Here is a 25,059-nt window from a genome sequence, read left to right as displayed (position 1 = left end):
GGACAGAGCTAGGAAGAAGGAGTGCTGGGTGCTAGGACCTCTCCTCACCTCCCTGCCACCCCCAGATGCCCTGAGAACAGGGTTGGGAAAACCAGAGCTTCCCTGAGTCCAGCTTTGAGCCACAGACGTTTCCTGAAGGAAAAGAAGAAACTCAGAATCTTGGCCCCACTGTGCTCTGCATATCAGCATGACAGTGTGAGCTTGGCTGGTAAAACAAACACTGCTGCAGCAGGTCCAGGTCCAAGTGTAGCTAAGAACACCATGGGGAAGAGGTGAGTGTGGTCTTTTCAGAGAACCAGGGGACCCTAAGGAAGCCAGTGGAGGGAGGCCCAGGCAGGGCCAGGCAACAGAGCGGGGGGGGGGGGGGAGATCAGGGGCCAGAACTCTGGGGTTCCTATTTATAGGGACAACAAGGTGGCTTGTACCACCTTGAATTGCCACTTGTCCCGACTGCTATAGCCACTGGACAAGGCCACCCCTACCCAGCCTTAGATCTCAAAGTTGATTCTAGCTTCATTCCCAAAGGACCATCACACTTCTAAAGTATGATCTTACACACATCTGTGACCACCACGAGGACCAGATCTTTGTATCACCAGCTGTGTGACCACAAGAGACTGATTTCTATAACAAAGGAATCCATGATATAGGGCAAAAAGGGAGCCTATGGGTATGTCTCCCTGGTATGGGTCTCTGGCCTGGACCTAAGGAAACTCCCAATTAGGAACCAGCTGGCCCCCCTGGAAGCCCCTTACAAGTAGACACCCCAAATTTCCTTGGTTGTTAGCCTGATCATCTCCTCCAGTGGGGTACAGCTATTTGTGAGTGAGGTTCAGCACTTGTGATGTGGGTGGCCTATGGTGGGACACACTTCACAGCTGAGGGGCTAAACTGAGCTAGGCAAGCTGCTGGACACTGGACATTTGACTTTGGCCAGCCTACAGCTGGCCTAGAGGGGTGGGAGGGAGGGACTGTCAGCAGGGGAGCCCAGAGGCTCTGTCTGGGCTCAGCCAGGCTGGCTGGCACTGGCTCTGCTCTGGGACTGCTGGGCTTCCAGGGATTTCCTGTCCTCTACTTCCCAAGGTCAGCAGGATTGCGCTTGGGTTGTTTCTGGTCCCGATGGTTACGTTGATAACTGCAATTACGTGGGGCCCCAGCCATGCCATCGTGCCCTCTGGGCCCAGCAAAGCTCTTTCCCAGGGTCTGTCCCCAAAGGGGGCAATGGTCCTGGACAGGGGAGGGACTGGGCAGGCTGCCATGGGCCATTTAGGTCAGTGCATCTTTGACAGACTCTTGATGTACAGTGGGGGTCCAGGCGAGAGCCCTGGGAGGAGCCTTGGTTCAGTGTGGACTCACTCCTCCATCTTATTCTTGAGACAGGGGGTGAAGATGAGCAGTGGTGCCCATGAGGTGTTTGCTGCAGGATCCCAGCATCCTTGTAAACCTGGCTCAGAGCCCAGACAGGGCCAAGGTCACCAGGAGCTCTGAGGATCGGCCTAGCTTTGTTGCTAAACCTTGTTCCCAGAGACTATGGACTCTGGAAAACCAGCTCTTTGTTCTGATCTGATGAAACGCTGGCACGTAGCTCTGTCCCTGCCCCAGCCACTGGGCCAGGACAGGATCCACCTTGGTCACATAGAGTTGTGACCTGGTTATTAAACCCCAGATTGCTACTAGGCAGCATATATTGAGTCTAGAAAGGGGACACTGTTTTAAGAGACACTACCTATCACCTTCTGTCACTTACTGGAGACACTGGGTTTTGGGTCTGGGTTTGAGGGGTGGGCTGTCCTATATGTAAAGGGCAGAAGGAGGAAGCTGGAACAGTTAGAATGGGGTAGAACTAGATTGGGGCAGGAATTTGTAGTGGGGGAATTATCTGAGACTGGAGACAGTAGCTGCCTTTAAATTTCTAGGACAAGAAATTTGTACCAACCTAGGATTTGGTTGGTACTATCTTGGAGCTGGTACTCTTATGGGGGAAGGGACCCTCCTTGATTCTTGCCCGCAGTAGGAGTGGTCAGCAAAGGTGGCCTTGACCAGGAAAGACTTGGGGCTGTCTGAGGAGGTTGAGTAAGGGATTCAAATCAGGGGGTCTGTCACTGGTCCAATAGGCCCATGTGCAAAGAAGGGGGAAAGTCAAGGGTATTCCTTGATCCTATAGGCAAATAGCAAGGCTCCCAAGCCACTGCTGAGCCTAGGCCATGTGAATTGGGCCCTCTGAGTACCGTTCCCATCCTGCCAGCTGTGCGCAATCTCTGTTCTAGCTGGTGGCCTTCTGGGCAAGGGCCACAGTTCTTCCCTTCTCAGACCTGGGAGGCTACAGGTTAGGCCAGGCCCTACAATGAGACTCAGTGTTGGACATCTCCAGCGTCTCAGAGAATATTTGGGGCCCATATCAGACCCCTTCCATTTACTGACTTCATGGCTGCCCCAGGCTGGGGACACTTGTGCCGGCAAGGAGTAGGGAGGCTTCAGAGCCTGATGCCTAGGATGTGTTTAGAGAGGAAAGCTGGCTTATCCTATATGGGCCAGATTATCCTTGCCTACCTGTCCAGTTGCAACCCACATTGGAAGACAGCCAGAGCCAGGCATTGCTAGGGCAACCCAGCAGCAACCACACTCCCCATTCATTGAAATTCCACTATTTTTAGCTTCCTAGTTATGCTCAGATAAAATCCATGTATACAAACGAGTTGTCTGGCAAGATAACAGCACACCTCAAACTGCAGAGACTTTGAAGAGTTGTGCCCAAGAGAGGTTCCCCTGTGAGTCAGGGCCTCCAATGGCCCATGAAAGGTAGGGTGGTGGGCACAGAACCCGGGCTGCAGTGGAGTAGCATAATGGCCTAGCTAACGTCAGCTGTGCTATTCTGGAACATGTGATTGTGGGCAGCCAGTGCACAAGGAGCTACCCCAGGGTATGCATTCTACCCTAGGAGGGAACCTATGGTAGTGGATGTAAATATAGCCTGGCCAGCCAGAGCCAGCAGAGCCTACTACATTTTCTTGACTTGGACTTTTGCTACCAGTCAGGTCTAGGACAAGTAGAGGCTGACCCCATCCAGGAATCAACCCCAGCTAGATTTTTCAGTCTTCTGAAGGTTTGGTCTACCCAGAGCAAGGGCCCTAGACCTGGCTGTCCTGTGGGGAGGCTGGTGTGAATCTGGGCTGCAGCCACTTCTTGGCTAGGACACAACTAGGAGGCTTTCAGAGCAGAAAGCTAGCTCTAAGAGTAAAGAGTGGAGGGAAAGAGCCAGGTGATGCTTAAGGCTTCAGTGTGTCTGGTTTTAAGGTCTCACTCCTTCCTTCCCAGGGCAGAGGAAGGGCCACAGGCCTTGGGGCACCACATAGAAGCAGCCAGCAGGTAGGGAGGCTTCTGATTTTCTGAGCACATGACTGTGAAGTGTACTGCCCACCCAGCATGCACAGTACTCCTCAAGAACTCCAGGGAAGAGATCTGAGGCATGTGGAACTAGGTAGGGGCACTTGGGATATTGCACTGGCCGAGGATGGTAACTATCAGAGCTGACAGAGTTGATGTAAGAGCCTACCTTGTCTTCCACCCTGTTCAGACGGGCACCAATGGTGTTGCTGCCACGGTCCTTGCTCTTTTCTATGAGGTAAAACACAAAGGGGTATTGGCTGTGGGTGTGTGCTTTGGAGTCTGGATGGACCCTAGGGAGCAGGAGATGGGGGAAATGGTAGCTGGGGGTGGGCAAAGGCTTGAAACTATAAGACATCCTTTAAAATTCTCATGTGGCTAGAACACCAGGGGTCTAGGGAAGAGGAGACACTCCAGTCACAGAGTGGGTCTGGGCTCCAGCATTGCTCTGTCTGGCTTCAGAACCCCTGAGAGTCTGCTAAGAGAGAGGGACAGTGTGCTTTTTATCCAGGGAGTGACTCAATTGGTTTGTGATACTTGCCCATCACCAGGCCAGGGTGTCTGTTGCTTCAGTGGTCCCCAACATTGGATTAAGTACCTCAGTCCTGTCTGAATCTCAGCTAGCACTATTACCAGGAATGTGCCTTGCTTTGTTCTTCCCTGGCTGACTTAGCCCCCTTGTCCTGGGGTCCTGAGGATTCCCACCAAACCAAGAACTAGCCCACACCATGCTATTGTGCATTCCTGAACACTTGAGCCAGGAAGGGCCCCATCATGGCCCCTGAAACTCTGGGCTAGCCGCTTCTCTCACCCATGCTCCATAGGAAAATGTATCTTTGGTTCCCATACCACACCCATAGTCTGACCATGATGTTTTAGAAATCTGTCATCTAAAGGGATGCAATGGGCTCCACCATCACCTTTATACAGCCCACCTACAGCCACTTTGCCTACACAGGGGGCCCCAGTGGCCTGTTGTGGTGAAGAAGAGAAGCAGGTAGCGGTGAAGGGTGAGAAAGAAAGTCCCTTGTGGCTTTCCCTGCCCAGGTACCAGTGCAGACACCCACCTGAGATGGGGATGAACAAAGATGGCTTTCCGATAGACTGGTCCAGCCTGGGAGAGAAGAGAGGGACACCAGCTCACACAATGCCTGGGGCACCACAAAGATAGGCCATTGTGTTCAGGAAGACAGCATAACACTCACTCCAGGGGTATCTTCCACTGCCACTCCAAGACCTGCCAAGAGGCACCCAAGACCCTATGGGTCCATGCTCCTGTGAGGGCCAGGCAGGAAGTTCAAAAATGAGGGGTAGAAGCCAGGGCACTTAGACTTCCTTCTCGGATGAGATGAGTGGAGTCAAAATAGGGAGGCCCTGAACCTTTGCCCTTTTCTGTGGAACGGACAGTCACACCTTCCCAACTGTACCCCATGATACACACAGAGCTAGGTTTACAAGCTAGCCCATGAAACTAATCTCCTAGGCCCAAACCTGTGCTGGCCCCCACGGACTGCACTGATTCAATAGAAATAGGATCCAAGCCAGAATCCCAGACCATGTTGGCTCTGAATGGTCAGGATCCTTAGGTCCACTCCAGTGGCAGGAAGGCCCGTGGGTGGAGGGTAACCCAGAAGTGGGTCTGGTCTCACTAATAACTCTTTATTTCTCTATGAGGCTGGGGCAGGGCCTCCCGGGGCCATGTCTCCACACCCGTTTCTGTGCCCACCTTCTCTGTAGTTCTTTAATCCGCACCATAAGGTTGAGGTGGCCTTGAGAGTACTGCTCGATGACATCTCGCACATCGTAGGGCTTCCGTGCTTGCTGCAGGCCAGAAAGACACATGTCACTTCCCCTGAGCCCTGTAGGCTCAGTTCTAAATTCAGACAACGATGGGGGTGGGGGTGGGGGTGGGGTAGGGTGCAGTGACAGGGAGGAACGGCTTAGGACATGTAGTACCAGGCTTGACATTTGCAGGATGCCTGTTTAGCCTGAATGGGCCTTTGCCTAGCAGGCAAGAGACATGGTGCTGCATAGCCACAGTTCATCTGGGCCCTACTGATGGACAAACTTGCTGCTTCTCTGGGAGGGGAGGTAGAATATCCTATGTTCTAGATAGCCTCCATATGCCACACAGATTTCCCTTAGAAGAGTCTGACTCCTATGAAAGAAGGACTGCCATGCCCAGGGCCATTCTGGGCACCAGGACCACTACATCTTCTGTGGCCTACACACCCAAGGACTGTTAGGAGTCCAAGCCTGGGATGGCATGTAGGTAGATCTTGGTTCTGTGCATAGGTAGCTATTGCAGTCTAAGGAGTGCGCTTGACAATGTCTCCAGGTCTTCTGTAAGATGGAGATGTAAGCCCTGATCCTCTCTTCTGTAAGGTGAGATTCTGAGCCTGGTTTCTGTCTTCTGTAAAGAAGGACACTGAGTCTTGCTCCTCTTTCCTGGAAAATGGGCTGCTGAAGTCTATTCTGCTACACATAGGAGGGAGTGTAAGAGAACACCCAAGATGAGAAACATCAAGGACCGCCGGCCTTGTCAGTCAGAGGTATCCATACCCAAGTCCAGGGCCTGGGTCCCTCTTTAGTACACACTGAAAGTGACCCTGAGTAATAGGGGAGAGACTTGCGGGCCGAAATGCTTTATAAAGTGTGTGGCACCTTTAGGCATGCCTGCTGACACCTGGAGTAAGTGAGCAAGGGAGGCAGAAACTCCAGCTTGAGGCAGTGCAGGCCTGGATGATGAGCAAGACAGGGCCTTATGTCGGTCTGTGCGTGGCCTGAGAGTCTGAGGGCCACAGTGTCCAAGTGTACATGGGTACCTTTGTCAGCCTCTACGAACATACATGTGATCAAATGTATGTGGGGAGGTGTGAGTATGCAGGCCTGCAGGAACAGGATAGGGGGCAATAGGCAGGGCAGAGAGCCGAGCAGCGGTGGTACATGCCTTTAATCCTAGCACCTGGGAGGCGGAGGCAGGTGGATCTCTGAGTTCGAGGCCAGCCTGGTCTGCAGAGTGAGTTCCAGGATAGCCAGGGCCACACAGAGAAACACTGTCTCAAAAATGCTCCCCCAAACAAAACAAAATAAAAACAACAAACAAAACAACAAACCAGAAAGCTCAGAGACACTCCACCAACCAACCGCTGTGGCAGTGGCACTGGAGGCCTGCTGAGACTTATCTGGGAGCCACCAAGCTCCCCTGCAGGATCTGGTTGGGGCTTAAAGTAGCCTCTGTCAAATATCTGCCTGAGGCCATTGTAAAAGACCATCTCAGCTTTCTTTTAGGGCCAATGTCCTCTGGTGGCAGCAGGAGCCGGAGATGAGCCAAGATAACGCTGCTTGTCCAGACTGACTGACAGTGGGTGTGGGTGCTCAAGGCAAACCTTCAGGGCTAAGAGGCCCTGGCTCCTCAGGCCAGACACAAAGGCGGCTGGCCAAGGACTTATCAGCCAGCAAGGCAGGCCTGCAGTTAGGCCAGCAGGGGCGGGTGGAGAGCAGGTAGGTGGATGGCTGAGGCAAGAAATCTGAGGCACCAGGGTGGCCTGGAACCCTTGAGGAGCCCTCCCCATAGGGGCTCCCTCTTCACCTACCTCACTCTTTCCTGGAGGGCTGCTACCACCTGTCCATGTTTCCCCAGCAATAAAGCCAGCTCACTGTAGAGCCCTTACTTTTCTTTAGTTAGAAGCCTTTATACCCAACAAAGCACCTCTGCCACCTGGACTGAGTGTATAGGGGAAAAGCAAAGAATAGGAAGGTAAGAGTTGCTTGGCCTGTTCTGGCAGCCTCCTGAGCCACTCTTAGGACCTTGGCTAAGTGTCCTGAGGCCTGGAAGAAAGTGCAGGGCTCTGGGTCTCTTCTTCCTCAGCTCTAAAACATGTCAGCAGGCAGGTCCTTTGTGCCATAGAAACTTAGGTCTGCATGGACCACTAAGATGGCTTCTGACTTAAGGGGGATGGACTGCTTGAAAACCGTGAGGGTCCCTGTGTTACACTGGGCACTCAGACCCTAGAAGTGACTCCCAAGGAGCCATGAGCCCACTCACCAGAACCCCAGGCAACCTAGCAGGCCCTGTGCTGTCTCAGGTGGAACCTGCTTCAACCCCTACAGAGCCTTCTCAGCCTAGTGACTGCCATAACCTAGCAATTCCTTACAACCCTTTAAACACTAGCAATGCAAGCTATACTGCTTCCCAGGAGGAGTGTCATACCCTAGCCTCTCCTTTGCCCCTGAGAGACTGTCCTGTCAAGTCTGTGGCTTCTTGCCAACCTGGGAATAGCTCGTTCTCCAGGAGGTGCCTCATCTTCCTTGCTCCCTCAGAGGCTCAGCAGTGGAACTGTAGGGCACATGGCTTTCTAAGTACAGGGAGAAACAGCTTTAAGCACAATCTCTGTGGAGCCTTTGGACCCTTCTAAGACACTGCCAGGTGCCTCCTGACACTGGACCCTGCTGAGTGTGACTTTATTCCTTCTGACAATAGGGAGTCCCTAGCATTGCGGGAACTTTGGCATAACTTGGTCTATATGAGTTGTGATAGTAGCAGGGGGTTGCAGGCTAACACGTGGTCATCAGAATGCCACCATCATACTGTTGATTGTGCACAGGGTCCCTCCTAGGGTAGCAGCAAGTAGCTACGGTGAGGAGCCACATGCTGTTCTTGTTAGTGTTAGTAGCTGGTAAGGAGGGCCAGGGGCCAGCCCAAGAGCTGCTTTTAGGGCTAGAACAGCAACAGTTGAGGAGGTGAAGACTTCAGTGAGCAAGACTCATGTCACTCAAGGCTCCTCTCAGTACAATGAAGACAAGTTCGGATAGGGACCATGCTTTAGCCCCTGCCCCCTGCAGAGTCTGGAGCTTTTAGCTGCCTCAGGGCTGGGGTCCTGTGCTAAGGGGACCATAGGAGCCTGTGCTGATCTCATGGCCTGGTGTGGTAAGTGTGGCCTGTAACAAGACACAGGGTCACCACTGAGATTGTCCTTGGGCAGGTTGTCCTAAGGCGGGTTGCCCCAGCCTTCTCTGCCCAGTGACAAGGACTTTCTGGTAAGAGAATGCTCTCTACCACTTGCTATTTCTGTTGACATGTTCTCAAAGTGAGGAATAAGACTGTTCTCCCCACGCTCATAACTATTCCACAGGGGAGGAGGAGGAACATGGCCTACTTTCTTATTCTCTGAGAGTCTTGGACTTTGAGGGCTCTGGAGGTGTGCTGACAGCAAATGGATCCCAGAGCTATAGTCTTGTCAGCTCAGGAGCCTCTGTTCACTAAGCAGGACCCAGTATGGCTAGGGTAGGGTACAGAAAGCTCCAGGCTGGCTGAGGACAGATGTTACTTCCTGTCCAGGTGACATTGCCAGGCTGTCACTATTGCAACCTTGCATGGAAGGAGAAGTTCCTTCTAACAATAAGGTACGGGGAATGAAGAGTCCCTAAGCTAGGGCTGGGTACAGAGTCAATGAGGGAGCCTGCTCTCTTGGAGAGTGGTGATGATCCAAGGACTATAGCCACAGCGTCTTGGCACCTAAGGGTGAGGGCATACTACTTCTGTAGTCCTCTTGGGGTCAGTTTCACTGGGCATGGTCTCACCTGGAATTTCTTCTTGGCTACAAAGTACTGCATGCGCCTGATCACCTTGATAGTGGCCCGGTGGTGCTCCCGCAGCCTGTGGAGGAGGGGGAGCAGAGTGTGAGCAGCTTTCACGCATCACAGATGGGGAGAAAGACCCTTTCCCTGCCTCTATTTCAGAGCTAGATTCAAAAGTTGTAATTCTAACAGCAGGGTCAAGGAATGCCCCTGGAGGCAGGAGGACCACAGCCTTGCTAATAAGGGTGCTGTTTCCTGAGATTGCCTTCTCAGGATTGCCTAGAGATAAGGTCTTTTTTTTTTTTTTTTTAGAAATGTCACCAGAGAAAGCAGGCCTGTGATCAGACATCTGTGTGCACAGAAATAAGATGGAAGGCATCAAGGCAAAGGAGAAACAAGGACAGGCTCCTAGCTCTGAAGCTCAAATTTGACCCATTGGACTAAACTACACTGGCAACAGAGAAGCTGCTGGGAGCCTTTGGGAAAGTTAAGACTCAAAGCCCGCCTTCCCTGCCTCCCCGCCACCTACCCCCACCCCACCAGCCCAGAAAACAAGAGGCAAGAGGAAGCCAGCCTACCCTCCAGCCTGTACTTCCTTCTCAGAGAAGTGTGGGAAATGTCTACACCAGATGGGGTGGTGGGGCTTCCTGGGCTGTGAGGAAAACAGTGTAGCCTGGGCTCCAGAGCCACCAGGATACAAGTGACAAGATTCCAGAGAACAAAGGCTATCAGGGTATCTTCCCCCCCACACACACAATTCCCCCTTGGAAATAGCTATGCATTCTCACAGAGCAGTACTGGCTGGTGGGAGGGAGTAAAAATAGAGCAGAGAAGCCAGCAGGCTCTTGCCACTGAGGACAGGCAGGCTTAACTAGTCAGACCCTTCCTGGATGGGGCCCCAGGAAGCCTGCAAAGGTTTTGGTAAAGGTCCCCCAACAAAACCTCACATTGTCTCAAGCACAAGCCAGCCCAGATTTCTTTTTCATAGTAGAGGGAAATCTACACATCTGTAGAAAAATACATTAGAACTTTTTGGGGGGGGGGTTGTTGTTTTTGTCCATACATAAAAGCTGAAAATTAAGGGGAAAAACAGATCTTAGATAGAGATCTGCAAGTGTGAAGTATTCTGAGATCTTAACTGCTAGTGGCTGTCCCCTCAGGAGATAGAGTTGTTTTCCTACTACCTGAATTTGAGCTGACCTTGTGACTTAAGGTGACTTTAGAGTTCCGGAAGCTGGGTGGAGACCACAGGTGTTGGGAGTGCGGCTGAGGTGGCCAGCGGCAGGGAGGGGATGGAAGTGCCCAGGCAGCAGCCAGCACTGATTGTAGGCATGTGACTGAGCCATTTTGGACCACCCGGCTCCAAAAGCAAGCTACTGATGGCTGCTGCCTGCCTGAGTCATTCCAAGCACAACCACAGAACCACCTTTCAGCGGGGCTGGGTCCAAGCCCCTGACCCATGGAGCTGTGAGCAAGACATAGAACTGTTAGCCCACAACCTTTGGTTATGGTTTGCTGTTCAGTAGTAGGGGGCTTGTAAAGAAATTAGAAGGGGCCGGTAATCCCAGATATTTAGAAGGCTGAAACAAGAGGAGCCTGGGGAACCCAGTTAGGTTCAAGGCCAGGCTAAACAACTTAGTGAGATCATACCAGAGAGCTCGGCAGCTTGCTGTCTGTACTTCCAAAGGTCCTGGCTTCAGTTCCCAGCACCCACCATGGCACCTTACAACCATCTCTGACTCTAGTTCCAGGGGATCCAACACCTTTTTCTGAATTCCGAGGACACCACACTCGCACACATGCTGCACATATATACATGTAGGCAAAGTGCCCACATAAATAACAAAGAATAAATAAAACTTTAAAAAAGTTAAAAAGAAGAAGGCAGGGGACCTCAGCATGTCAGCACGTGACTTTAATCCCAGTACTCAGGAAACAGAAGCAAGTAGATCTCTGTGAGTTGGAGGTCTGCCTGGACTTCAGCTGTGAGTTCTGGTCCAGTTAGGCCTACATATTGAGATTCTGTCTCAAAAAAAAAAAAAATTGAGGTTGGGGCTGGGGAACATAGCTCAATGACAAACTGCTTGCTTACCATGAGCTAGGTTCTGGCTTCAATTCCTAGCACTGAGGAAAATAGAGAAAGGAAGGAAGAGAAGAAGAAAGGAAAGAAAAATGAAAAAAAAAAAGTCATTAATTAGATCACAGAGCTGAACATCAACCTTGTATCACACTTGGCATTGATTTTAGGATCAGAAAAGGGGGGGGGGAGGAGGTGGGGGGGAGGCAGAGAGGGCAGAGGACAGAAGGCTGGATACATGGTAGTGTCTGCAATTGGTGAGACCTCTAAGTTTGTTGGAGGGAGAAAGAACTTTGTTTTAGGGGATGGGTAGGAAAATAGTGGCTTTTAAAGATAGCTGAAAAATGCCCCCCTTGTTCCTGCCATTAAAGATCTGAGTCTGTTTCCACCATGGCAGAAGCAGACCACGTGCTCTGAGTTTCGGCCTTAAGAGACCTGCAGATCTCACTTTTACCCTCTCAGAAAACGTCTGCCTCCTGGACAAGTCTGAGCTAGCCTGCTAGAGAAGCTGAGTGAAGAGGGGAGTTGAAGGGTTCGGATGACAGCTGACAGCTTCAGGCATGTGAGGCTGACACTGCTCAGCCACCAACTGAGTGTTCTGTGTCGTTCCCCCCCCCCCCCCAGGAGTGTGCCCTGCAGAGCAGCCCAGAGCCTGACCTACGGAGTCAGTGGTAGATAGATGGCTGTGGTTTGCATCAGACTTTGTAGATGAGAACTTTAAGATAGCTGTGATGGATAGAGTCAAGAAAGTAGATGAAAAGATGAGGGATTTCACCATATGATAAAAGTTATCTCCAAATACTGAAAAAGAAATTCTACAAAAGCCAGGCACGGTGGCACATGCCTGTAATTCCAACACTTGGGAGGTGAAGGCAAGAGTACGAGGAGGTTCAAGGTCATCCTTGGCTACATAGAGGCTTGAGGCCCAAGATGCCGTCTCGATCTCATCCTATGGTTTGCTCTCAAAAGCAAGTAAGTACATAAAAGAAAGAAAAAAGAAAAAGAGAGAAAGAAAGGGTAACACAGTAGTGGAAATTAAGAATGCAATAGGTGGTTTGCTAAAAGAGGTAATGTAGTAAAAAAAAAAGAAAAGAAAGAAAGAAAGAAGAAAAATAGTAAAAAAAAAAAAAAGGGTAAGAAGAATAAGATGGCAGAGAATGTGAATTAAAGTGAATTCATATTCCATTAAATAGATCATGATTGTCAGTCAGGATTAAGAATAATGATATGAACCCACTAAAAGCATAAACAGAGAGAGACTGAAAAGAAAGGGGCAGAGAGAAAAGTTGCCCTACCCCAACTCTCTAAACACTAGCATCTGCAAACTAGCACCAGGCACAGGAGACAAGACAAGACAAAGAAAAATTCGGAGTCACAGAGTATCAGCTCTGGGCTCACTGGTAAAGTGCTTGTCTTATAAGCAGGAGGACGTGAGTTCCTTCACCAGATCCCACATTAAAAAAAAATCCAGGCATAATAGTGTGTGTTTGCAATCCTATGGCTGGAGAGTGGAGACAGGAAGATCCCTATGGCTCACTGGTCAGTCATCTTAGGCAACTTGGAAAGTTCCAGGCCAGTGAGAGACCCTGTCTCAAAAAGGAGGTGGGAGACAGCACCCGAAGAATAGCACTCAAGGTTGTCCAGGGTTTCCACTCGTGCCTATATGAAAAAGTGTCAGTTCAGCAGAAGTAGATCAATTCAAAATCTGTATGCACCTACAAATATAACCTTAAAACATATAAAGCAAACTGGAAAAACAAAATGGTAAAAGAAAATCCATAGCCACGATGAGAGCTTTGAATATACCTCCTTGGCTATGGATACCAAAGCAGCAACAGAGACAAATATGAACAGTCTGAGTGTCAGTCAATCCTAATTGACAGGGACACAAACCACACCACCACAGGCCAGCACACACACTATTTACAAAGATACCAAGTGCTGGGTTTTAAAAGCAAGTTTCAACAAATTTCAAAGAAATTAAATCATGTTTAGCATACTCCCTGGCCACAATAAAATTAAACTACATATCAAAAATGTTACTAGGAAATCCCTAAGTGTTTTGGAAATTAAGTGATCTAAGTAACCCAAGGTCAAAGAAAAAGAATCTTATATGAATTAGAAAATAATTGTAATCGAATAATAAAAATGCATCAAAAGTTACAGATAAACTCATTGTGGAGAGTACACCTATAATCTCAGCAACTCAGGAAGCCAAATCTTAAAGATCATAAGTTTGAGGCCAACCCAGGCTGCCTAGTAAGATATTGATTTTAAAAATGGCAAGATGCCTTAGTGGGTAACGGTGCTTGTTTCCTAGCCCAACGATCCGAGTTTGATTCCCCAGGACTTGGATGATGGAAGGAGAGAACCAACTCACAAAAGTTGTCCTCTGACCCCCACATATGGGCATGGCACACGCACCTCCACATATGTACATATAAATAAACATAATTAATATTTAAAAATCATGTTTCCAAAAATATAGTTGTATAAATGTTAGAGATACATTAAAATATGGACCCTGAGAGGAAGATACTGTACAAATGTGTTTGCTAGAGGAGAGGTTGAGATCCAGCTTAAGTTAAACATACACACATACTCACACATACACACATGCATGAATGCACACACAGTCACACACATAAATTATACACACACAGTCACACACACCACATAACACACCCCAAATTCAAACCCAAAGGAAGTAGAAGGAAAGAGATAATAAAGATAAAAATATGAGTTGATGAAATAAAAAAATGAATGTTACATTAAAGAAAATCAACAAAACTAACATTTGGCTTTCCAAAGAGACTAATAAAATTGATAAAACTTTAGCAAGATAGATGGAACAGGGTGAGGGAAATCACAAGTTGCCAATATTGGAAGTTTAAAAAAAAAAAAAATGAACACTACTGTGGAGCTAGAGACATAAAAAAGGTCTATTCAGAGGATACTGTGAACAAAAATAATTCTGATAATATAGAAAAATAGATTAATTCATCAGAAACATGTTTTAAGAAAAGAAAAAATAAACACAAATTGCCCAATGTAAATGGAATTAAGCTTGGAATTTTAACGACCTTTCTACAAAGAAATTGGTCTAGATGACTTCACCAGTGAGTCCTTCCCAACACGTAAGGAAGAGGCTCACAACTATATACAACACTTCTTATGGGGCTTTTATGAGGTGGTCTGGCCTTGATGCTCAAGTCTGACAAGGATATTCCCGAAAGAAAACTCAAAGGCAATGCCTGTTCCTGGATGTGGCGGCAGCCTCTAAAACCAGCCAGTGCGATCCAGGGCTCATGTCACGATTGATGCAGGATCAGTGTGGCTTAATCCAGTTATGCAAGGCTGGCTTAGCATTTGAAAATCAATCAACAGAAGTCGCCACATCAACAGAATGAGGAGAAACATATAATCAACTCAAAAGATGCAGAAAAGCACTTGATAAAGGTCAAGGCCCATCCCTAACTAGAAACACAACTCCTAGCAAAGTAGGAAACACAATTTAAAAAAAAGAAGAAAAATGAAAATGGAAACAAACAAGAAATTCTGAAGACTGAGCACACACCATGTCATGTAGAAGTCACTTTGTTCCTGAGATGATGATGCGTTCCATATTTTCTAGCAGAGTCCATAAAGGCCCAGTCTGTGCAGTAAGGTGAGGAAGCAGAGAAAGGGTGGGAGGACTGGGCTGCAAAAGGCTTGCCGCCAAGCCTGGTGACTTGAGTTCAAGGCCCAGAACCCTTATGTTGGAAGAAGAAGAAACTGACTCCAACACGTTGTCTTCTGACCTCCACATGCATGCTATGGCAGGTAGCTCCGTACAAATAAAATGTAATTAAAAGGGAGGGTAAAGCACGTGGGAGGAAGAGCAGGTAGATCTCTGTGAGTTCAAGGCCAGCCTCCTCTACACTGTGAGTTTCAGGATAGCCAGGGCTACGTAGAAAAACCCTATCTGAAAACAAAAATCAAACAAACAAAACCCAAAATTAAACAACAACAAAAGCTACCAAGCCAAAAACTCAAAAAAAAAAAAAAAAAAAAAAAAAAAAAAAAAAAAAAAAAAAAAGGAAATGAATTTGGCAGAACCCTGACCTTGCCCTTGCAGGGTATGGACATGGTATAGTTCATGTATATGATCCCAGAAATCTGGAGGCCAAGATGAGGATTGGAAGAAGGGGGCAAGCCTGTTTTTTTTAATCTGCTAGCAATAAATAGACCACAAAATAAAGACCTGTAAGAATGCCAAAGCTAATGCATCTATTTAAATTGTTCACAGATGAGACCTATATGCAAACAAGCACTGAGCACCAGTGGGAAGCTGGAAGTGACTTGAATTCATGGAGGCTATACCACGTTCTTATCTGTGGGGTTGGAGAGATGGCTCCTTGATAAAGGGAATTGGCTTGTTCTTCCAGAGGATCTGGGATTGATTCTTTCCCTCTCTACCCACCCAGTCAGGGTTTCTCTGTGTAGCCCTGGAACTTTCTCTGTAGACCAGGCTAGCCTTGAACTCACAGAGACCCACCTACCCCTGCCTTCTAAGTGCTGTCATTAAAGGCTTGTGCCACCACTGCCTGGCCTGGGTTAGATTCTTAGCATCCACATGGCAGCTCACAACCATGTGTGACTCCAGTCCCAGGGGTTCTGAAGCCTTCTTGTGTCAAGGGGTACTTACTGCATGCACATGGTGTATAGAAATGCATGCACACACACTCATACACATTAAAAATAATAAAACATTTTTAAAAAGACACTCGATATAGTGCATAGTAGCACACACCTTTAATACCAGCACTTGGGAAGAAGGGGCAGGTAGATCTCTGTGAGTTCAAGGCCAGCGTGGTCTACATAGTGAGTTCCAGGACAGCCAAGGCTACAGAATGAGACCCTGTCTCAAACAAACAACAAAATCCCTTCTCATTTACAAGATGATTTTCTCCAAACTTTGTTACAGATTTCTTATTCCAGTTTCTATTGCTCTTATGTTTGTTTGCTTGCTTTACCTTTTGATATGGACAATCTGATTTTAAAACATTAATAAAAATACCAGGCACCACCCCCATGGCAATTCTGAAAAATAGCTGTAAAGCTGAAGACTTACACAATCAGAGCTCAAGTGTCACTGTGAGATGAGAGATGGCTCTCTGGTACAGCACTTGCTCAGCTGCACGAGGCCTTGGGTTTGATACCACATAAACCAGGCATGGTGCCTCACCCAGCACTTAGGAGGTGAAAACAAGAGGATCAGAAGTTCAAGGTCATCCTTGGCTAATATGGAGTTTGAAGCTACCTGGGGCTATTTGAAACTCTGTCTTCAAACAAACAAACAAACAAACAAACACATGGAAATGGAAGAGATGGTTTAAGGGTTTGGATTTCTAGCACCCACATAAAACAACACAGAATGGTGCCTATCTGTAATCACAGTGCTCCCACAGTGAGATAGGAGGCAGATGCAGGAGAATCCCTAGGAGCTCACAGGCTGGCCAGCCTTCAACTGAGAACGGTACAAGGCAGAAGACAGGGCAAACACCTGAGAACACCCCCTGACCACCACATGTGCACCTTGGCCTGCAGACCAGCATTTATACACACGAGCATGGACATGTACACACACAATCACACATCCATAGCACAAAGAAAAATTCCAGGAAAGCTGCATGGTGGGCAGGGTGGCCGGACAGAGCAATGCTGCAGATGTGATAAACACACAAACGGCTTCTGGGCTGCCACTGAAGAGGTTTCAACAGGCAACCAGTGTTCTCTGTAAATGTGCTTGGACACATAAGAAGAGCTAGACACCGTGACTCCTCCCTCACCACAGCTGCAAAGCTAGCTTGTCAGGCCTCAAGCAGGAAGCCGGAGAGATCAGGCTGTGAAAGGCCACAGAATGCCTGCATAGCCTTGGGCTAGGTAAAGGTTTCTTTGCGGAATCCAGGGAACCTGACCTATCAGGGGAAATTGCTTGACAAACTGGAGGCTGCCTGAAACCCTTCATTCCAGGCCTGGCCTGAGGAGATATGATTCTGGCCTCTTTCCGTCACCCCAAAAGGCCTCAAAGTGGGTGAAAAGTGGGACTTCCTGGGTATCTCACTGGGAAGGGCCCCTTCTCAATCACGATTGTGCTCCTGAGAATCTTCAGTCTTGCCTGTAGTAACCACCAACCTGAATCCTGTGTTTTACATCCCTTGGTTTTTGCTTTCATATAGTGTATATGTGTGTGTGTGTGTGTGTGTGTGTGTGTGTGTGTGTGTGTGTTTTAATTTTTTGGTGATTTAATGGTTGCACATGCCTATAATCCCAGTACTCTGGCAGCTGAGGCAGGAGAATTGCTGAGAGTGTGAGGCTAGAGAGTGAGACCCTGCCTCAAAACAAAGGCATAGCTAAACTTGAGCAAAGACTACTCAGCCCCACCTCAGTGGTGTTTCTCCATTGCTGAGAGCCCCTAGTGTCCCTAGTGTCTGCCACTGACTCAGTCATGTGAGCTATCATAAAGTTCTCCTCAGTATGAACATCCATGTTGGTTAACTCTCCTTCCCCCTGTCAAGGGTGTGACTAGTGCTAGGCCTCAGGCCTGCAGACGGTGCTATGACACACATTCCCATTTCAAAGTCTGAATACCAGAGTTTCCTGTTGGTGCAAAGCCAGACATAGCCTTGCTCAGGGGCTGTGTGATCCCTCCACCCCACCTCAGAGGCACTTCCTCTGCTGTGGTGGAAGCAGGTTGGTGGTTCCTCAAACATATCTGATACCTAATAACTCCACCTCTACATACGTATTCCAAGAAATGAAGACACAAATTCATGTAAGAACTCAGATGTGATTGTCATAGTAGCGTTACTCAGAATAGATCCAAAAAATCCACTGGTAAACAGAGGAACACACAAGCATGGTTTGTCCATGTGGTTGAATATCATTCAGTCGCATAAACTGAGAGTGTTGACATTTCGACACATATCTCAAAATGAGTAAACCTACAGGGCATTGTTCTAGGTAAAAGACGCTAGCCATAATGGACCCCGTGCCATAGGCTCCCAGTTCGACAGAATGCTCTGAATAGCAGTACATTGTGGAAATTTGAGATTGGTGGTTCTGTAGGCAGGGAGTATAGGGAGTGACTGCTGATGGGTGAAGGTGGCTTTTGAGGGTGATGAAATGCTCTACAGTTAGCTGGTGGTGATGCCTGTGCAAAGTGAGACCGTGCTGATGTGTGCCCTGAGGTGGGCATTGTAGCGGGAGTGGCTACCCTGCAGATATCTGCAGAGAAAGCTCAGCTACAGAGATAGGAAGGCTCTGGAGGGTGGGGAGAACTCCTATCTCAGGCTATCCCAGAAACCCAGGCAGGCACGCAGGGGACCCTGAAGTTGGTCTCATTCCCTCCTTGTGGGAACAGCAGCTCACCCTCACCCCTCCTGCCCAATCCCCAGACTGGGGGTCACAGGCGATGCTTCCAAGGGACAAAGCACAGGTTTGTGTGTGTGTGTGTGTGTGTGTGTGTGTGTGTGTGTGTGTGATTTTCTCCACCCCACACTGCAATGCTTGCTGTAGCTCCCTGCTACACCCAACGATACCCACATTCTCCGGGTAGCCCACAGCTCACTATCAAGAGACAGGGCAATGAACTTTGACACCCTTGGCAGGTCTAAGTAATGTCTCATCACGTAGGCTGTTCAATGGGCGGTTCTTATGTCTTTGTCAAATTATTTCCATATCAGCCATCAATGTGAGCCACCCCTTGCTGGGGCCCCCGTCCAGGCCAGCCATAGCAGACATTCTTGTTCGGCACTAACATTCTGCAGGGTCTCAGGGGCAGGTGGCTGCAATGCAAAGGTCACCCATTTCAACTGTCCCAGAGCTAAAAAAAGGAGGGTGATTCTCTTTCCCCAGAGTCAAGGCTCTTAGGTCTGAGTGTCTGCATACACTAAAAATTCATCTCCAAGGAGACTGTGGTGGGGGCCTTTGGGAGGGCATTAGGTCATGAGGGGCACCCACATGAATAGGGTTAATGATCTTATGCAAGAAGCCCGAGGGGGCTTAGTTATCTCTTTTTGCCCTTCTGCCATCTGCCACAGGACACAGAGAAGACACTATCTATGAGGCAGACATAGTCCTCACTAGATAATAAATTTGTCAGAGCCTTGATTCTGGATTTCCCAGTCTTTAGAATTGGGTACAGTAAATCTTCATTATTTATAAATCATCCAGTCTAAGGCATTTTGTCACAGTTAGAGCTCATACTGAACTTGACTCTGACAACAAATGCTGATGAAATATATGGTGGCAGCATTGAAAGGAGGATCAGACAGGGACCAGTAGGGTTCTGAAGGCACATGAAGAGAGACTGAGTGAGGACGGCCTGCATTTTCTCTCAGAAGACCAGAGCCTTAGATACTGCCTTGGTGTTCCTGACGGTGGGCAAAGACTATAGCTAGGATGCTGGTGGGAATGGAGACAGGAAAAGATATGCTGGTGAGGATTTGGTGGAAGCGCAGAGCCATGAAGTAGCAAAGAACCTGGCAGGACTGTGTCTGAGGACCCCAGTGCTCTGTATAGGGTGGCACTTCTGAGAAATGAACAAGGCGACTTAGCAGAGGATATCCTCAGCAAATTGTTGACGGTGCTTGTAGTACTAAGTGAAAGGAGCGTCACAAGCCAGTGACAATCACAAGGAAAGCAAAATGTACCGATCTGGATAATACTCAGCTACCAGAAGGAAGGAAAGAATGAAGTAGCTCCAGGCATGGTGGCACACTCCTCTAATCCCAGCCCTCAGGAGGCTGAGACAGAAGGACTGCCAAGAATTCAAGTCAGCCTGGGCTAGTCTCAGGCCAGGCAGGGCTGCACAGCAAGAAACACAGGAAGACACTCTCTCAAAACAACCAAGCAAATAGGAAAGAATGAAAAAAAAAAAAAAAAGTATGCTCACGAGAAAGCAGAAAAGGAGGAGGTCAGAACGTGGTATGTCAGAAAGGGAGCTGGTGCTATGCCTGAGCAGGCGATACAGAGACCAACAGGCATTTCAAGGAGCTTCGGGGCCACCTTAACCCTTACAGCTCAAGCCTCTGCTACCCAAGTTCCAGTGCAGGGCTTCTGGGATGCCCTAGCTGGGGCTTCAGTGGCCAAGCGAAGTGTTGGCACAGTGATGACCCCTTTAGTGGGTGGTTAAGTCTTGGTGGCCGTCATGGGACCGGGTCTACCAGGTGTAGGAGCTGAGGGCAGAGCTGTCTCCGCTCCGATCCAGAAGATACTCTGAAGAACTACAGAGCTGAGGTGGAACTGCTACAGGGTGGGGCTATAAAGAGAAATTCCTAGCCCAGCCATCGGGGCAGGCTTGTTCCTAAACCCCAGAGTGGCAGAGCCTCCAGCCTGGATGACATGTGGGACATACCAGTCAGGCCACAGTGTCACCGCAATGTGGAGTCTTGGCTTAGTGTAACCCAGAAAACGGACAAAGACCAATGATTCTCAGCCTTAACATGTTAGTGCTGTGTGTCCTACTGTGGTTTGAATGTATTTGAGGCCTGCTACTCTTTCTTTCCTGTCCATTTCTACCTTTTGGAAGGGGATGTCTTCTTCAGGCCAGCCCCACTCTAGCAATTTGGAAGCTCATGGCCTTTGTGATTCCGCAGGCTAATAGCTCTGGAGACCCATCAGCCTCGGGATGAGTCTGACTTGAAACTCACTCATTTTGGACACCAGAGACTCTTGTGTTAGTACCGGAATAAGATAAGATTTCCAGGGCTCTGGGGACTCGGTGACTCTGTGAATATATGCAAAGCACATGAACTTGAGGCAACGAAGTCTGAATGCTATGATCTGGGTGGGTATATTGCGGTCTCTCTGAAGATCTTATGCATGGATGGCACATGCCCAGGGTGGTGGCACTGAGAAGTGGAGTCTCTGGGGAGGGAGTAGGTCCTGAGGGCAGAACTCTTGTGAATGGGATTAGTATTCTTATAGAAGGGGTCTGAGGGGCTGGAGACATGGCTCTGATAAGCTCTTATTTAGTAATGCACCAAATCCCTGGGTTTCATCCCTAACATAACCCAGGGGATGCACAACTATGATTTTACTACTGAGAGAGTAGAGATAGGAGGATCAGTAGTTCAAGGTCATCCTCAAACATGAGTCCGCACGGCCTAGGGGGCTGGGGTGTGAAGAGGGCAGAGTATAATAGGACCTACCCTCCACCATAGCCCTAAAACCAGAAGAAAACCTCAAGTAAGATCTATCCCACGCCACCAGCATTGTCCTTGGGGAAACACCCAGAAGAGAGCTGGGAAGAGTGAAGGAAGTTGGTGTGGAAAGGCTTCCTAAGGAGCTGAACCAACCAGCCAGAGATCTGACCATCAGGCCTGACACCCAGGCCCAGAACAGACTGCCTTTGCCAGATAAGCCAAAGGGCTGAAAGACAGAATTTGGAGACAATAAGACAGCTAGAAGTGGCCCAGTGTGTGACAACACTCCCAATCATTCCTCCTAGCTAAGTTGGCAGTGGGGGAAGTGGGGGTCCAGGTTACATACATGGAGCCCCTGCCTGCCACCCTAATAGTCCGTCCTGTGAGACAAACATGAACCAAGCACTTCTGTGAATGGAACAGTTTCCTTTACCTAGAGAGAACAAGCAGATGCCCAAAGCCATGGGCAGTTCTGAGCCATGTAGCTAGAGGAGAGACAACACAATTAGTGTACACTTCATTTTCCTTCTTTGCAGTTTTACAGCTTTGTTCTTCCTGTGTGTCTTAGCAACCCAGCATGCAACGGTTTTCTCTCCTTGTTAACTTAGGAACTTTCTTCTTTTTATTCAAAGGACACACTATATAACCTCTCTTCAGCATATCTGAGTGGCCAGCACCATGACTGGTGTTTTTGTTGTTGTTGTTTGGTTGGTTTTTTTTTTTTGTTTTTGCTTTTGTTTTTAACTATTTTATATTATACTGTACTACTAAGCAAAATTAAAGGCAAGCCTTGTGACACCTACATGGCAGACCTCATGACTGGGACAGTTACTAAGTGACTAATGGGTAGGTAGCATGAACTGTGTGGCTATGGTGGACAGGGGCCTGACTCATATCCCAGGTAGGACTGTGTGATAGCATGCATCTCATAAAACCATTAGAATGACAAGCAATTAAGAGCTTATGCATTGTTTATTTCTAGAATTTTTCCATTTCTTATTTTTTGACTACAGTTGGAGTAACTAAGAAGGCAGAAAGGGAAGCTGAAGACAAAGGAGGTTATTGTCGTCATACAATGGCAGTTTTAGGGGATATTTTCAAAGTTGAGATAGAGTGGAGAGATTGTTCATCCAAAGAGGCTGACACCATAAGGGTAGGAGAGGGAGAGCTGAATACAAGGTGGGAGACGAAAGCTGTAAGGAATCCAGGTACACTGGCCCGCAGACATAAGGCTTGTGTAGCAGGGTAGCCTGAGGAGGCTCTGTGTAGCTCCTATAGGGCCACATCAAACAATAAATGCATGTTACCCAGAAGCCTGTATCAGGCCCACTGCCATGCCAAGCATCATGCCTTAGTTTTGTAAGCACGCCCTTTTCCACATGCTGACCTGAGGAGTGTTCCTGAGAGGCTCCTTTTGCAGACTACATATTCAGAAAGGCTGACCCCTGTGTGGTAGCTTCCATAGATGTACAGGCACATGATGTCACCAATTCTGTCCCCACTTACTGTTCATCTCACGTTGAGGAAGAAGGATGACATTCAAGGGGTACCTACCCAGAACAACCCCATGGCTCAGAAGAGCAGCCTGGTTGAGAAGATGCATGCCCCATGAAAGGAGAAGGGCCAGGCTTGGTGGCACACACCTGTAATCTCAGCATTTGGGAGACTCAGGCAGGAAGATTGTCACAAGTTTGAGGCCAGCACGGTGTACATAGTGAGGTCCAGACAAGCCAAGGCCCTGTAGCAATACTTTGTCTCAAAAAGCCACAAGGAACAAACAAGAAATGGTGGTTGCCAGGAAGCTGCTGACCTGACTGAGAGTGGGGACCACTGGTTATGCAGGTGAGTCCTCAGTCCCACTGCATAGCTCACAGCTCTAATGAGATTGTGTTTTCACATCAGGGGAAGGCATTTCTAGGATGGAACGGATGTCTGTTTTGGGTATCAGCTCACCCTTCCCTTTTCTTTGTTAGCAGAGACTGCCATTCCAGGCCTGGGCCCTCTCCCAAAGGTGGCACCTGTTGCTTCTGTAGGCAAGGGTGGAGAGGGGGAGCTCTCCTCCATATAACAAAAGCCCCAAGCCCATTGCTACTCCGGGCCTCAGATGGTTGCAGTAAGTTCTTAGCTCTTTAGGCGTCTCAGAAGTTAGAGAGTTCAGAAAGAAAAGAATAGATAAAAGTTTTTCATGCTGACAAAGAAGCATCCCGAGAGGAAGGAACACCAAGGACAAGATAAGCTGACATCCCTAAGAACTACACAGTGGCTCTGGACCCACTGGGATAAGGGGTACCAGTGTCCCAAGGTACACCCATGGCCTGAAAGTCCAGGAGAACCTGTGTGGAGTTGTGGGGTAGGAACGGCAAAGAGACATGTCTTTGTCTGGGTTTGTACCAGGAGGTTCTGGTGCAGCAAGGCTGGGGTGTAGGCAGGCACTGGAGAGGACCCATTTTAATCCTGGGGTAAAGCCAGGAAGGTTGGGGTATGAACAAGTGCTGGGGAGGACCCTGTTTCAGTCCTGGGGAGATTATGAGGACGTTTGTTGCAGACTGTCAGCCCTCATTAAGTTAATGGAACTGGCGAGTTGGCCAGTTTCCAGCACATTGGAGAAAGAAAACAAGAAAAGCGTTTTCAGCGAAAGAGCCGAGAGATCCCATTTCGCTCGGCAGCCCCGGGAGATTAGGGGCCGTTGGTAATGGCCTCCCTGAAATGGCTTATTGGGGACTTGTTGATTAAAACAAGGGAGAGAAAACTCCTAATGTCTAAGAAGAATTACATGGGCTACGTCTAGAGAAAAGTGATTTGTGCATATTTCCTTGTGAACTACACAGCAACGTGGGCCCAAGCGAGGCCTCTGCAGCCACTTGGGTTACAAGCAGGAGGGGGGAAAGACAGGAGTTAAACTAGGGGCATTCAGGAGGTAGCTCCCTGGGGCTCCTGGAGAAGGACTTAGCAACCTGGAGCACTAGGACCTCAGAGCAGAAAACCCCTGAAGCTGTGTGGGACTTGCAAACCTGGGACCTCTGACCTAGCCTTTTGGGGTGGGGGTTGGGGACAGAAAGTCCTGGGGGAGTCTGCCAGTGTGCCCATGGTGGGTTTGTCTCTCTGAGACATTTTGCTATGCATCCAGGTGTTTTCCCGGCACAGACTCCATAATCTGCTGGGTCACCCACAGGCTCACCAGGTGACCAACTCCCAAGGGCGTGGCCATGGGCTGAGGGCCCTGACTTGTTTCAATCCCATTTTCCCCTGGGATATATGAAATCCTCCAGAATTGACTCTAGACCGAGCAGGCCTCAGATGGGGAGCCTACAGATCCTACCCTGCCCCAGGCTTCCAGCAAGATATCCCAGGCCCTCGGCGTCTTTGTTGGCTTCCTGCCTAGGTTCCTTCCCCGTCCCTTAACCCCTTTCAATACATCTTCACTGCAGGCTTCCCAGGCGCCACTGTTCCTGTGCTTTTAAACACGTTTAACGTCTCAAATCTTCTCCCTTGTACAAATAAGGACAGAGGCCAGAGAGGCTCAGCTATTGGCCTCAGGTCATACAGCCTTGGAGGGGGAAGAGTAGCAGCCTTCAGAGCTCATGTTCCGCTCTTCCCCAGCCCCCACCACAGAGAAGGATGCCCGGTCTCATTTTTAGCTGCTCCTATGCCTCACACCCTGGGGTCGAATCTCCCCAGTAGCCTCTCGCTTCCCAGATTCCCCACTCATGTCCCCAAGCCCCTTCTCGCAGAGCCTTTTCTAGACTTGGCTGGTGGGTCGTGGCTCTACACTGGAAACTGAAGAATGTAGGACCTTACTGTGGGTGCTGAAGGAATGGGCTTCCAAGG

General features: G+C 48.8%; 1 protein-coding gene across 8 annotated transcripts in view; it reads right to left on the bottom strand.

The window, feature by feature from the left end:
- The window catches only part of Kcnq1 (potassium voltage-gated channel subfamily Q member 1), a 332,780-nt gene that overhangs the window by 93,857 nt on the left and 213,864 nt on the right, over nt 1-25,059 (bottom strand). For 3 of the 8 annotated variants that reach the window (XM_051145712.1, XM_051145711.1, XM_051145718.1), the window contains exons 12-15: nt 8,968-9,043; nt 5,111-5,205; nt 4,452-4,498; nt 3,554-3,615 (exon numbers count right to left, since the gene is read on the bottom strand). In XM_051145712.1, coding sequence (XP_051001669.1) covers nt 3,554-3,615; nt 4,452-4,498; nt 5,111-5,205; nt 8,968-9,043 — 280 coding nt within the window. Of the gene's footprint in view, nt 1-3,553; nt 3,616-4,451; nt 4,499-4,589; nt 4,660-5,110; nt 5,206-8,967; nt 9,044-25,059 lie in introns of those variants that run through there. The other 5 variants (XM_051145717.1, XM_051145715.1, XM_051145714.1 and 2 more) reach the window with 3 other exon arrangements.

Source organism: Acomys russatus, chromosome 5 (assembly GCF_903995435.1).
Source record: "Acomys russatus chromosome 5, mAcoRus1.1, whole genome shotgun sequence".
In the NCBI taxonomy this organism is placed as follows: Eukaryota; Metazoa; Chordata; class Mammalia; order Rodentia; family Muridae; genus Acomys; species Acomys russatus.
Note: the sequence above shows the minus strand (reverse complement) of the source record. Positions and strands in the feature narration are given on the sequence as shown.